The sequence below is a fragment of the Alexandromys fortis genome, unplaced genomic scaffold (genome assembly GCF_014885135.2).
Source record: "Alexandromys fortis isolate MF-2015 unplaced genomic scaffold, M_Fortis_MF-2015_v1.1 scaffold_48, whole genome shotgun sequence".
Taxonomy (NCBI): Eukaryota; Metazoa; Chordata; class Mammalia; order Rodentia; family Cricetidae; genus Alexandromys; species Alexandromys fortis.
In genome coordinates, this window is record NW_026067947.1 from 1,663,509 (window position 1) to 1,676,207 (window position 12,699).

General features: G+C 45.0%; 1 protein-coding gene across 8 annotated transcripts in view; it reads left to right on the forward strand.

Moving 5' to 3' along the window:
- The first annotated feature begins 4,571 nt into the window (after positions 1-4,571).
- Positions 4,572-12,699, forward strand: part of Mitf (melanocyte inducing transcription factor) — a 267,515-nt gene continuing 259,387 nt past the window's right edge. For 3 of the 8 annotated variants that reach the window (XR_007593097.1, XR_007593098.1, XR_007593099.1), the window contains exon 1: positions 4,572-5,979. Coding sequence is in view for 4 of the 8 variants with exons in the window: in XM_050149384.1 (XP_050005341.1) it covers positions 5,669-5,979 (311 nt within the window). In the remaining 4 variants the exon portion in view is untranslated. The remainder of the gene's footprint in view (positions 5,980-12,699) is intronic. The other 5 variants (XR_007593100.1, XM_050149384.1, XM_050149383.1 and 2 more) reach the window with 5 other exon arrangements.

A 12,699-nucleotide genomic window follows, 5' to 3' on the forward strand; every position in this document is an offset into this window, starting at 1 on the left:
CAAATCTCCCCCTCCAGCGGATCTAGAAAACTCTACCATACTGCACCTGCCAGCACAACTTATCTGGAAGCCGGGAGGGCAGGATCCTCACAGACTCCTTTGTGATAGACGATCACCAGGTTGTCCTCAGTACCTTTGAGCTTGCAGATGACATTTGGAGTGGATACTTGATAATATTTTTTAAATAAGATCTAAACCTTTGATAAAACTCTACATGATGTAGATGTGTAATTTACTGGATGTGTTATTTAGCAGACCTAGCAAGCCATGGGACAAACTTAGATTTTGGAACTTACTTTCCTACACGTTTTTATTATGCTCTTTCTCTTGTTTCCCTAGGGCATGACCCACATCTTGGCACAGACTCTCCTGCCTTGGCAAGCAGAGGAATAGCATATGTTGGGAGATGTGGAAATCATGCCTGCTGACCCCTCCCCATCCCTGGCAGCCATGTCCCTTGGCTCTGTTATTTACATTGTTTGTTATGTGGGACTCTTCTTGGGCAACTGGACACCCTCCTGCTCACTCCTGTGTCCAGGAACGTAAGTTTTTCAAAGGCAGAATAAGATTAAATTCTGGGTGGGCAGTGGTGTGGCACGCCTTTAATCCTAGCACTTGGGAGGCAGAGGCAGGCAGATCTCCAGGAGTTCAAGGCCAGCCTGGTCTACAGAGCAAGTTTCAGGACAGCCAGAGCCACACAGGAAAATCTTGTGTTGAAAACCAAAACCAAAACCAAACCAAACCAAACCAAAACAACAAAAGATTAAATTCTGGTTAAAAAGGAGTGGAGTTTGGGCAGATTTGTGGGGTTTAGTGTATTGAGTTTATTGCTATCAGAGAGGCTGCAAAATAATTAAAATATCTTATATTCTCTGAAGCTGCGAAAGAAAGCAGGTACTGGAAACGTGAGATAGTGAGCTTCCTTTCAAATTTGAACTTGGGACACAAAACCTAGATCTACCATTGAAATCTAGCATTGACCTTGGAGTCAACAGTAGAGAGAGGAAGTAGTGGGGACTGTACTGAAATGATGGTGGTGGTTGTGGCCATTTTCTGTCTCCAAATGTGCTAGTGACAGTGTCTAGTGTTTGGGGTGCAAAATGATGTTTACTGTCCCATGGTGGCCTGCATGGCATAAGTTACCCAGCTGCTCTTACAGGCAGACTTACATGCTGGGCTCTGCTGCATTCCTTGAAGGTCCAGAGAGACTCTGCATGTCTGCTGAACCAACCTTAGTAAGTTAGTCAGTTTCCACTGACTCTTTTCCTCAAACATACCATGTACAAATCTGTTTCCACCGCTTCCTTGTGTCCCCTCTTTTTTTTTTTTTTACCTTGGATTGATATACTTTCAATTGTTTTATCAGACTGTAATTCATTTAAACATCATTATGAGTGACTATAGAGATGCTTTAGCTCATAAAAAGTGCTTGGTGCACGCCTTTAATCCCAGCACTCAGGAGGCAGAGGCAGGCGGATCTCTGTGAGTTCGAGGCCAGCCTGGTCTACAGAGCTAGTTCCAGGACAGGCTCCAAAGCCACAGTGAAAGCCTGTCTCGAAAAACCAAAGAAAAAAAAAAGTGCTTGTCACACAAGCGTTGATGGGCTGAGTTTGATCTGTAGCACTTGCCTGAGAGTGGAAATACAAGTGCTGCCAGGGAATTGTCCTCTGACCTCTACATATGCACCTGTGTACTTCCCCCAGTAGTAACAAAGTGGAAGCAGTTAAAAAGTCACTGTGACGGAGTCTTCTTTCTTATTTAGAAATATTTGGTCATGGTGACTCGGGAGAAAGCTCACTTGGTAAAATGCTTGCCATGCAAGCAAAAGGTCCCGAGTTCAATCCCCACAACCAAAAAGGAACTGGGCTAAGTGGGATGTGCTCATCACTCCAGTGCTGGTGAGGCAGGTAAATCCCTGGGGTTCATGGGCCAAGAACTCTAGCCAAAATGGTGAACTCCAGGATAATGAGACATCTCATAAACAATGTGGAATCATCTGAGGGATGATGTCCAAGCTTGATTCTGACCCTCGACCCACACATTCACCCTTACACATGTGAGCATAAACAGAATGTTTGTTTGTATGTGAGTGCATGCGTGTGTGATAAATTCTTGTTTCCCATCACTAACTTCTACACATCACCATTCATTTCTCATTGTCCCTTTCCCCAGGCGTTTGGTGATTAGAAAGGGAGGAAACTGATTAAGACATCTCACTTATGAGTATTTGCATGTGTCTCTGAGAGAAGTTTAAAAACATACAGAGGTGGTGGGAGCATGATTCACTGGTAGAAAGTTTGCCCCTGGGGCTGGAGAGATGGCTCAGCGGTTGGGAGCATTGCCTGCTCTTCTAAAGGTCCTGAGTTCAATTCCCAGCAACCACATGGTGGCTCACAACCATCTGTAATGAGGCCTGCAGGCATACACGCAGACAGAATATTGTATACATAGGAAATAAATAAATATTTAAAAAAAGAAAGTTTGCCTCTGATGAGGGAGGCCCTGGGTTATATCCCCAAGAAAAGCCAAACATATCAACAACAACAGCATATTAGCACTATCAGGCATAATATCATGATTTGGTTTGGGTCCATGAGTTTTGAGTTTGTTTTAGGGAAGGTCCAAATGCATTCCACACAGTATGTTTCGAGGATATACTTCTTTTTCTCTATTTTTAAAAACTGAAGTGTGAGTCACATGTTTATTATATCTCCAAAAAACTGATGACAGATTATCTTTCCCCTTTGTGTCATGGTATTTGTTCAATATATAAGACTGTGTAAATATTGGGTCCGGAGGGATGCCTCAGTGGTTAAGAGCACCAGAATTACCTTAGCAGAAGATTTTCAAGGAGGACTTAACAGCGATGTTAGGGTCCCTTGTCAATTCCTAAAGGAATCACTATGGCTAAAACATGATCTCGTAAGGGGCAGAGCCACTGGTAAACTGCTAAAGATTCAGGAAACCACCTCACATCCAGCCACATGCAAACAATCCCAATTAAATGCTATGAGCTATTAAAAACAAAAACAGATGTGGAAGTGGCAGGGAGCTGTGTTGGGAAGAAGAGGGTTTCTGGGGGGAGTGGGAGGAAATCAGAGAGGGATATCATGGTTGATCCTCATCAAAATACTGTCAAATAGTAAATCAAAAATTATTTGAAAAGATGGGATTCTATAATGGTGAGGAAAAAGTCACATACCCACTCCCACAGCGTGGGAGGTGGCAGTGTAACAGGTAACCCTGTGAAGGTTTTATGAACAGAAAGCAGAATGAGTCCAACGAAAAGATGGAGGAGGGGGAAACAGCAGCTATGTGTGTAGTCTTAAAACAGCTCTAGCTCAGGCCACACCTTAGAGTCTCTCTGGAAACTGTACTTCAATGGAAAAAAAATCCCCAGAAATCTTGAATTTTCTCATTTTTTCTTTCACTTTAAGGATAACCTTTTAGTTCTGGAGTATCACTCACTGGCCTACGTAATGACTGACATAATAAACTGTTTCATTACAGTTTTTAGACTCCCAATGTAGCCAAGGACAACCTTGAACTTCTTGAATCCACCCCTTCCAACAGCTGTGATTGTAGGTGTGTGTGCCACCCCACTGTTTGATGCATTGTTGAAAACTGAACCCAAGACTCTACTAACTACACTATGTCCCAGGTCTCATTATAGTTCTAAACTTCAATTCTGACACAAGTCTGTGACAGCCTTCCAAGAGTCAACAGACCACAATTAAACATAATTTGCTTCTATTTATGTATCGTAAAAAGGAGGTGCATAGCTTTCTTGAGCTTAAAAAACTCCTGGTGGGCCAAGAGATTCAGACAACAAAGAGGCCCAGTGTCTCTCAATGTGGGCACCAATGACAGTGGGCTAGAAAGCTTGCAGTCCTGCACATTGTTTAGCATTTACGGTTCACACCCCTCCAGATTCCTGGAATTGCTCCAAGCCCATCAGTTCCTCCTCCCCAGTTCTGCCACTGATAAAGGAGGACCTGGATGAGATTAGGAATCTAAACAAGTGCTCCCTTGTTGCTGTACTTTTCCCATTACCTCACTGCTGAAATCTAGTTTCTAGTTCACATATCAAAGAACACCTTGAAGCGGTTGGGGTGATTCCTGATATCCTGTCATGTTACTGTTATTGTGAAGGACCAAGAGAAGCATTTCAGAAACTATATTTAGCTACAAAATTTTGAGAATTACTACCTCAGTGCAGTGTGCACTTTCCCCAGATCCTTGGTTATCAATAACCCACTCCTATTGGTGATTTTACTGATACAAAATTTAAAGAAACGCTTCGCTGGGGGAAGAGATGAGAGTGGGTAACCCCTGGGTTGTGCCCAACCATCAGAACAGACAACCATTTAACTTATTCCTCTCGAAGTGAAAATACACAAAGAGATGCTAGTTTGAAAAGAATGTCTGAAGATGGTCAAAAGAAACAGCCAAAATTAATGATCCTTGAGTAGCATTTTAATTAATTAATTAATCTATTAATTGTGTATGCTTCCATGCATGCATGTGTGGGGGCACCTGAATGTGGGTTTTCAGTAGTTAATAGCTACCTGCTTCCAATGTGGGTCCTGGGGACCAGTCTCAGGTTGTCACGCTCATGGGCAGTCACATTTTCTAACGGAGCCGTTCTGCCTGCCCAGCCGTAGATTGCCAGTCAATTTTTTCTTACTTTTGACTTTGCAACACCATCTCCAACAGGTTTCCTAATCTCTTCTTCTATAGATGAGGAAATTGAGGCTTCTAGGAATCAAACTGACACGTCTAAGATTGCACAGGATTTCTTAGAAAAAAAAATGGGAATGTCTACAATTTTAAAAGCCATTCTTAACACTGATATCTCAAAGCACTTGTTATACACGAAAGGAAGAGTCCTGCTGGAACTAATCAGAAGACAAGTCTGGAAGTATAAACGAGTTCAGGGGCTGTCATTTAATACATCACCTAGCTCAGTGCCTTGAAGCTGCACCGACTTTGCAGTGTTAGGACGATCTCTTTTGAACTCCCAGCCAGTTGAGAAATTGAAAGCAGACGGTCGGTGAAGCTGTTTGGAAACTTGGTGCCTTTTAAAATTAACCGAGTCCTCCAAGTGCTGCTTTAGATTCGAGGTGACTAATTGGATAAAAGGGAAGGAGTCTTTCAGCTGATGAAGAGTATTTTAAGAGCCCAGACTGTTAGTTCCAGAAAAGGAACACACAAGAACAACTTCTCCAATAATGTTTTCATTACAAAAGTGAAGTAAGCTTCCAACACTCCGTTCCAATTGAGGACCAGATGATAGGTCGCTGCAGCCCGGAGAAGCTTGGGAGAGAATAGAAAGTCCTTTGATTTTAAAATGGGCTTTAACTCTGAAACTTTCTAGTGCCAAACCCTTTAGTGTTTTATTTTTTAAATGAACACTCGGGATGCTCTCATAGATGTCTGAGCTGGGAGGGACAGTTGGAGACCAGGCTGAGTCCGTTCTTACGTTCTTATTAATATTAAACAGCCAGGTCAGTACCCTTGGGGCAAACGGGAGAGACGGAGAGGAGCTGCTGACATTGACAAGGAATCCAAACAGGACTTGCACTATCGGTATCTACCACGTTGCCGCTCCCCGAATTGGCCTTCTGGGAATTGTAGTCTTTTCAGACGCTGCTTTCCTAGAGATCTTATGTGCTCTGCCCCAGAGGTACTACAAATCCCAGGGCGCATCGGGATCGGCCCCTCCCGCCCTGGTGTGAGTGTAAACTCACCGCGCCGGGGCGGGCGGCCGGCTAGCGGGTTTAGCGGCTCTGCGCGGGGCGAGTGGCTGGGGGACCCAAGTCTCCCCATCTTCGGCAGGTGCTTACAAGCAGTGGAAGGCGGGCAAGCGGGAGCCATGCAGTCAGAATCTGGGATCGTGGCGGATTTCGAAGTCGGGGAGGAGTTTCACGAAGAACCCAAAACCTATTACGAACTCAAAAGTCAACCTCTGAAGAGCAGGTGAGTGGTGACAGCTCGAGGGCGGCGCGGCGGGAGGCCCAGGGGCCCCGCACTTGCTACCCGGGGGCGAGAACAGCCAGTCTGACTAGCAGTGGGACAAGGACCCCGTGCCCTTGCCTTGGGGTACAGGGCGAACTGGCCCCTGGCATCTGGGGTTCTGCTCTCAGATGACTTGCTCGCATCCTCTAGGGTGTCTGACAGAGACACTTCGGATACCACGGGTCTCATGGGATGGCTCATCCAGGCGCGGGGACCCTCGGCTGCACAAGCCAGATGCTGAGTTGAATGGGGGCTGGGGCGGTACCCGGTGGTGTAAGAGGAGCACCGGACGGGGACCGTGATCTGGTGGTACCGGGCGGAGGAGTTTTTCTGAAGATTCTAGGAGGCTGAGGGCTTGGAGAGGGAGAGCTTGGGGTGGTGGAGATCCGATGCTCCAGGGAAGCAATAAACTGGCCTGGGGAGTCTCCTGGCAGTTCAGACTCTCTGGGAGAGACTGCTCCAGGTGGCCCCTGGATTAAGCTGAAGTCCACTAGGGCTTTTTCTCCCACCGGCCACCCGGGAGCACCTGAGTCCCCTGAGGGGGTGGTGGCAGCGAGTGGGCGTGTCTCCCCAGCTGGGCAAGTTCTCAGGAATAGAGTTTCTAGCAAATGTAAAAAAAAAAAAAGGGGGGGGGGGAAGGGAGGAAGGGAAGGGAAGGGAAGGGAGGGAGGCAGGAAGGAAGGAAGGAAGAAAGATAGATAAATAGATAGATAGATAAGCTAGTTCAGAGGCCTGTGGTAGTTGGGAATGATCTTTTCCCTACTACACACGTTTAATTCTCCAGGCACTTCAAAAACTTCGGGACTGGAGTGAAGATGCCCTCTGGTTCCTCCCAACTCTGTACATCTGCAGCACCCTTATCCTTTGCATCACTGTCTGTTGCTCTTTGCGGGGCAGAATCGGTTATCTTCCCTTTTCACTCTCCTTGGTCACTCTGGGTCTATAGCACTTCTTTGCAATGTTTACAGAGAGGGGGATGGTCGCTGGAATCCTTGCTAGCCAAAGAAAGGCTTTACTTCCACCTCTTTCCATAGTGAGATGAGATGAGGGTGAGACTGGAAGCTTCATCACCTTGTCCCTCAACTGTCACTAGGGCCTAGATGAGTGAGGTGCCCCTGGCAGAGGGGCAGAGGGCCTCGCTTTTAGGGAAATGAAGGGCCAGGGAGGTAGAAGTCAGGGTTGGAAGGATCCTTGTTTTTGGAGAGAAGGAGGCTGAGTCTTAACTCTACTGGAAAAAGGAGCCAGGTTACTTTCCTTCAGGGCTGGGGCTGGACCTTGAATCCAGTGAGGAGAACAAACTCTGGGAAGAGCAGATGTCCCTGGCTGCCCTTGCAAAAAGCAGGCTTTTTGCACATGCTTGTGGCAGAGTGGAAGGAAATGTGTTAGGCATTGAGATGTGTAAACTTGTTCTTTCACTGGTGGCTTCTTTTCATAATGGCTATTTTGTATGTGAACATAGATTGTGTGTATTGGGTGCTCTGAGTGATGCTGTGTAAGGGGTATTGTTGGTTATGCTCATTAGGGCTTTATCTGCATGTGGCTGAAGGGACCAGTGTTTTACTGGGCCGTCCCTGCTTTTGCTTCTATAAGCAAATGCTTACATAGCTGGAATGAGGGAGTGTGTGTGTGTGTGTGTGTGTGTGTGTGTGCATGTTCCTGAAAGAAATGAATTAACTGGATTGTTGAGAATGTTTCGATGGTGGTTGATACATTTAATGAGTTTGAGGGAGTGGGGAAAGTATGCTCTGGAGAAGACCAATGAGGGCCCTGACACTTACGTGGAAGGATCTGGTTCTGTTCTTTGTCACAGTCAGCAAGAATGGCTTGCAGGAGCACATGTCCTCGGTAGCTAGCTAGCATGGGGAAGGGAAATGTGGGTGTGTGGGCATAAACACCTTCACACCTTGGTACTAGAAGCAGGTGCGCAGTAGGATGGAGGAGACATATGCTCTTTGAAATAAACCAGTTAAATAAAATCTGTGAGTAAGTATCTGGAGTAGGTAACATTTCCTTATACTGTTTTTGACAGTTGTCCTGATGATACTGTCATTTACATATGTTGTGTGACTTTAAGTGGGCTTCATGTGGTTCAGGGTCTTCTCTTTGTGTTTAATTGATGTTCTTTACTGAGGCACCCTTTAAGTCCTGTCTGGGAAAAAGTTGTAAGGAAAGTGGTGGACTCTTGTAACAAGGCCATTTATCCATTGTATTGTTTAGCTCAGTGGTTCTCAACCTGTGGGTCTCGACACTTTCCCGGGGGATGCAAATCAGACATCCTTCATCTCAGATAATTATATTATGATTCATAACAATAGCAAAATTACAGTTATGAAGTAGCCATGAAATTAATTTTATGGTTGGGGTCACTATGACACGATGAACTGTGTTAAAGGGCTTAAACAGTTGGAAAATTGAGAACCAATGATCTAGCTTTGTTTCCAAACTCACTTGTTTCTTTTCTTTTTCTCTGCTGTGTCTTTGACCAAGACAGTGTCAGTCTTTGCCTGGGTTATTGCAGCAATCTCTTAACTTTTTCAGCCTTGGCCACTTTTAGATTTTTAATTTAGCAGCCACAATATTCTTGTTAAACTGATTTTTGTTTTTATTAGGACTGAGACCATGGTTCAGTCAGTAAAGTGCTTGCCACACAAACATGAGGACCTGAGTTTTATTCCAGGTACCCACATGAAGACGCCAGCGGTGGTGGCTGGCAGTTGTAATCCCAGCACTAGGGAGGTGGAGATGAGCCTGCTGGCAAGCCAGTCTGTCTGAATTGATAAAAGTGAGAGATTGTCTCAGAAACTAAGGTGAAGAGTGACTGAGGAGGGCACCTGGAGTTGACCTCTTGTCTTTACATGTATGTACATACACATAGACGCACACCCCTGTACACAGTGCACATACATGTGAACATGTATACACATATACGTATGCACATATATAAAAAATACCCACATGATTTTCAGTCGGAGGTCAAATCTGCTTCCTTGTGGAGACCCTTGGTTTTCACTGTGGAAGAGAGCTGTGATTAATCCTCAGCAGGTGGATTCCAGGGATGCGGTCGCCTCTCTGCGGTACCCAGGACAGCTTCCCCAGCAAAGGACCACCTGGGCTCTGTGCTAAAACTCAAGCTGGATCATGCTGGTCTCTCTAGTCAAAGCCCTCCATGGCTCTTATTTTTCCTCAATTCTTCCCATGGCACAAGGCAGCCCACGTAGTCAGGCTGCCAACCAGCTCTGACTTCACCTCTTGACACTTATCTTTCCAGGAAGAGCCCAGGCTCTTCTACCTCTGGATCTTTGTGCGTTGCACTGGCCTCTGCTTGGAGCATCCTTTGTCCAGATAGACACAGTGCGCTCTACCCCACCAACTCCTAACCTTCCTCCCAGTGTCATTCTCATGGTCCCCTGGTTCTCATCTTATGGATAGTGTGACCTCCTGTGGCTGTCTTGTTCATAATTACCCCCCCCCCCAAACTCTCCGGCTTCCTTTTCCAGCTGTGTCTCCTTCATAGTCTTATAATTTACAATCCAATTTGACAACACTTTATGTTGGATATATATATATATATATATAATCTCACATATATGCCTTGTATATAGATATATAGATACATACATAACACACATATATAAATGTGTATGTGTATGTATGTATATGTATATATCAGACCTCAGGGCTCCATGATGTCAAGGTTTTCTCTCCATGGTTTCTTTACTCTGGAGTCTCCAGAACCGAGAACAGTCACTCAGCCTCAGAGCTCTTGATGTTTCGAGATAGATGCTTCTTTACTGTACAGGGCTGTCGGATGTGCAGATTAATGTCTGGTGGTATGTATTTGGACATGTGCGCCACAAAGGTATCATGTTTAACTTGCATTTTTGTATTCACTATTCTTTTACAAATACATTCCCAGAAGTCCTTCAAGGATGAAGTTCCATATTCTTCACTGGGGCTCAGCCCAGATATTCACATATTCCAAATGTGGCTGAACCTCGTTTTGGTCTCACTGATTGGTGAAGTGCCATAGGAAGAGATGCGGTAGGAGCAAAAGTTCTCGGGATGCATGGTGTCTTCCTGAGAATGACTTCTCTGCGATGGGTCACAGAAGGAACAATCACAGTGGATCCAGCTTTATTCACTGGCAAGTCACACCAGGGAAATGTCCTTGAGCACCTGGGCACAAGTGGGCAAAGCCCGGAAGCGTGGCCCGTGGCCTTCCGATGGGTTTACTCTGGAGAAGCCTACACCTTTGTAGTTGCTGATGCTCTTTTCCCTGAGCAGGCATAGGAACTGGCTTTATTTGGTCCCCGTTTCCTCCTACAAATTTTAGTACTGTTTCAGACAGTATTAAATTTCCTGCAGATTAGAAATGGCAATGTAAGCTAGTGCTAAGTTAATCATGGCAAGATGGGCTGCTGCAGTGGTGCCAAGTGCGGATTCAAAGAGAGGCGTGCGGAGTTTGCATGCGTGTGGTGAGACGAGAGACATAGGCTGATCTGTTCCCACACGTCACAAGCCCACGGGCTTTTCCTGAGGCTTCCCCTTCAGTTTTCATGCTAAAAATGCCCTTTTATTTTAGGAACTAATAATCCATGTGTGGCAAAACAAAGCTGTCAAGTCAGTCTCAATCTCTCTCCCTCCCTCCTTTTCCTTCTCTCCTCCCCCCACCCACCGCACTGCTGGTTTGTTTGTTTTTGGACATTTTTTAATTTTTATTTTTTTCTGACCTGTCAGATCTGCAGGGGACCATTGGCTTAAAGCCTGGAAGCTTCACTCTGTCATTGTATCGTCCCTAACTAGCTGGATGATCCTGGGCAGGCCTGGTGATCACTAACTTAGTTTCCTCATCTAGCAAACGGGCTTCTTCCCAGAGATTAAGAAAATGAAGAGTGATACTGACTTTGGGGATGGTGCTGGCACACAGCCATCGCTCAGCAAATGCGAGTACACGTGGCTCTTGTTTTCCTTTTTCTTAGTGAGCTCCGACATTCTGGAATGTGTTTGTGTTTAGTACACTGTGGCTCACTTCTCTAAGGCAAGTCTTGTTATGTAACAAAACTTCCTCAATCTTGCAAATTCATTTTTACTTTCCTTCTAACAAGTGTTCAGAAATGTATTTTTGCATTTTATATCTTTGAGCCATCTGATAATGGTTTATTTCTGCAGGTTAAACACTGGCAAATGTGGCATCGGCACACACAAAAAAATTTATAATCAGCATGCATTTTCAAGTCTGAGTATACCAAAATTAATTGGCTAGCAGGTGTTTAGTAGGTGCCAATCCCTGTTCGGAGTGTTTTTACACGAGCAGGGATATACTTAATCTCAGGCTTATGAGATGACTCAGCTGTTGAAGGCTAAGGCTCAAAACCAAAAAGAAAAGATATATTTCATCTTTGCAAAGCCCAAGCAGGCACTAAGAACAAAGGTGGTACTAATTATGATGTTAAAACTCTCTAGTCCTGACTGTATTCCGGGCGCTCTTTTGAACAGAACAGAACAACTAATTCTCACCTAAGCCTTGGGCATCAGTATTTTTAGTTTCCACTTTTTTACAGAGGGGGAAACTGAGGCATACCAAGTACTAGTTAGGGCCCAGATTTAAACCCAGGTGGTCCAGTTGGACACCAGGCTCTTGTCAGCTAGTGTGCACTGCCCTGTACAAGGCAATGTGCGTGATCATGCAGAATCTAAAGCTGCAACCCAAACTCCCAGTAGGGCGAGGGGCAGAGAACTTGTCCACTCAGTGACCATACAAGTCAGAGTGTGGCCTGCTGTGGGCATCAGCAGTGGGTGTTTATTTATTAAAGGAACCAGGATGGGCATGGTGTCAGGCAGTGGTTCTGTGAGTGAATGAGGGAATTTGAATTTGACCTTCAAAGTGAAGTGATTTTCAAACAGTTGTGAAGGAAGGAGGTGGCGTGGAGGGCTTGCTCCTCAATGCTAGCAGAGGCTGGACACAGCTGGAAGGCTTAGGGAGCCACACTATGTTGTGACCATGTCTTGGTCACTTACCCAGTGTCTCTGGCTTCAAGATGCCTGATGTCATGGAATCTCAATCTACCTTTAAGATGGAACCAATAGAGTTTATATTCTTGAGATTGGTATGAGTTTTAAAATAGAGGCAAAAAGATGACTATACGCTTAACATAGACCTTTGGTAATTGATAGTAGATCTTTCTTTTTTGGTAGAATTACACTTGTCTCCTCTTAACAAGTCAGCTCTTCCAGGCTCAGGAGCAAACTAGATAAGACTGAGGTGTCTCAACCTGGCAGATGTTCCGTCCCCATTATGCAGATGAGCTTTGTGATATGATTAGGCGGAACACTTGATTAAAGTGGGATTCTAAGTGTTGGCTTTGTCTGTTATTGGAGATTTCCTCTTCCCGAGTGCTGCTATTTATAGTTTCTTTAAGTGTGCGTATGTTTGATTCCCTTTGAGTTCTGCAGTGCAGTTTGTACAAGCTGATGTTTAGATCTGCTCCAGTTGTGCAAGAAGTGGAAAATACCCTTTTTTTAGAACAGGTCACATGTGCTTGCTGTCAGGAATAGGACCTCAGTGTAGAAAAATGTATCTCGGGACAAATCAAAATTACTAAATTTCTCCCTCCAACTGCTTTGTTTCAGGACTGGCAGTATTAGGATAAATAACAGGAAAAAAAATATCCTGGGTTACTA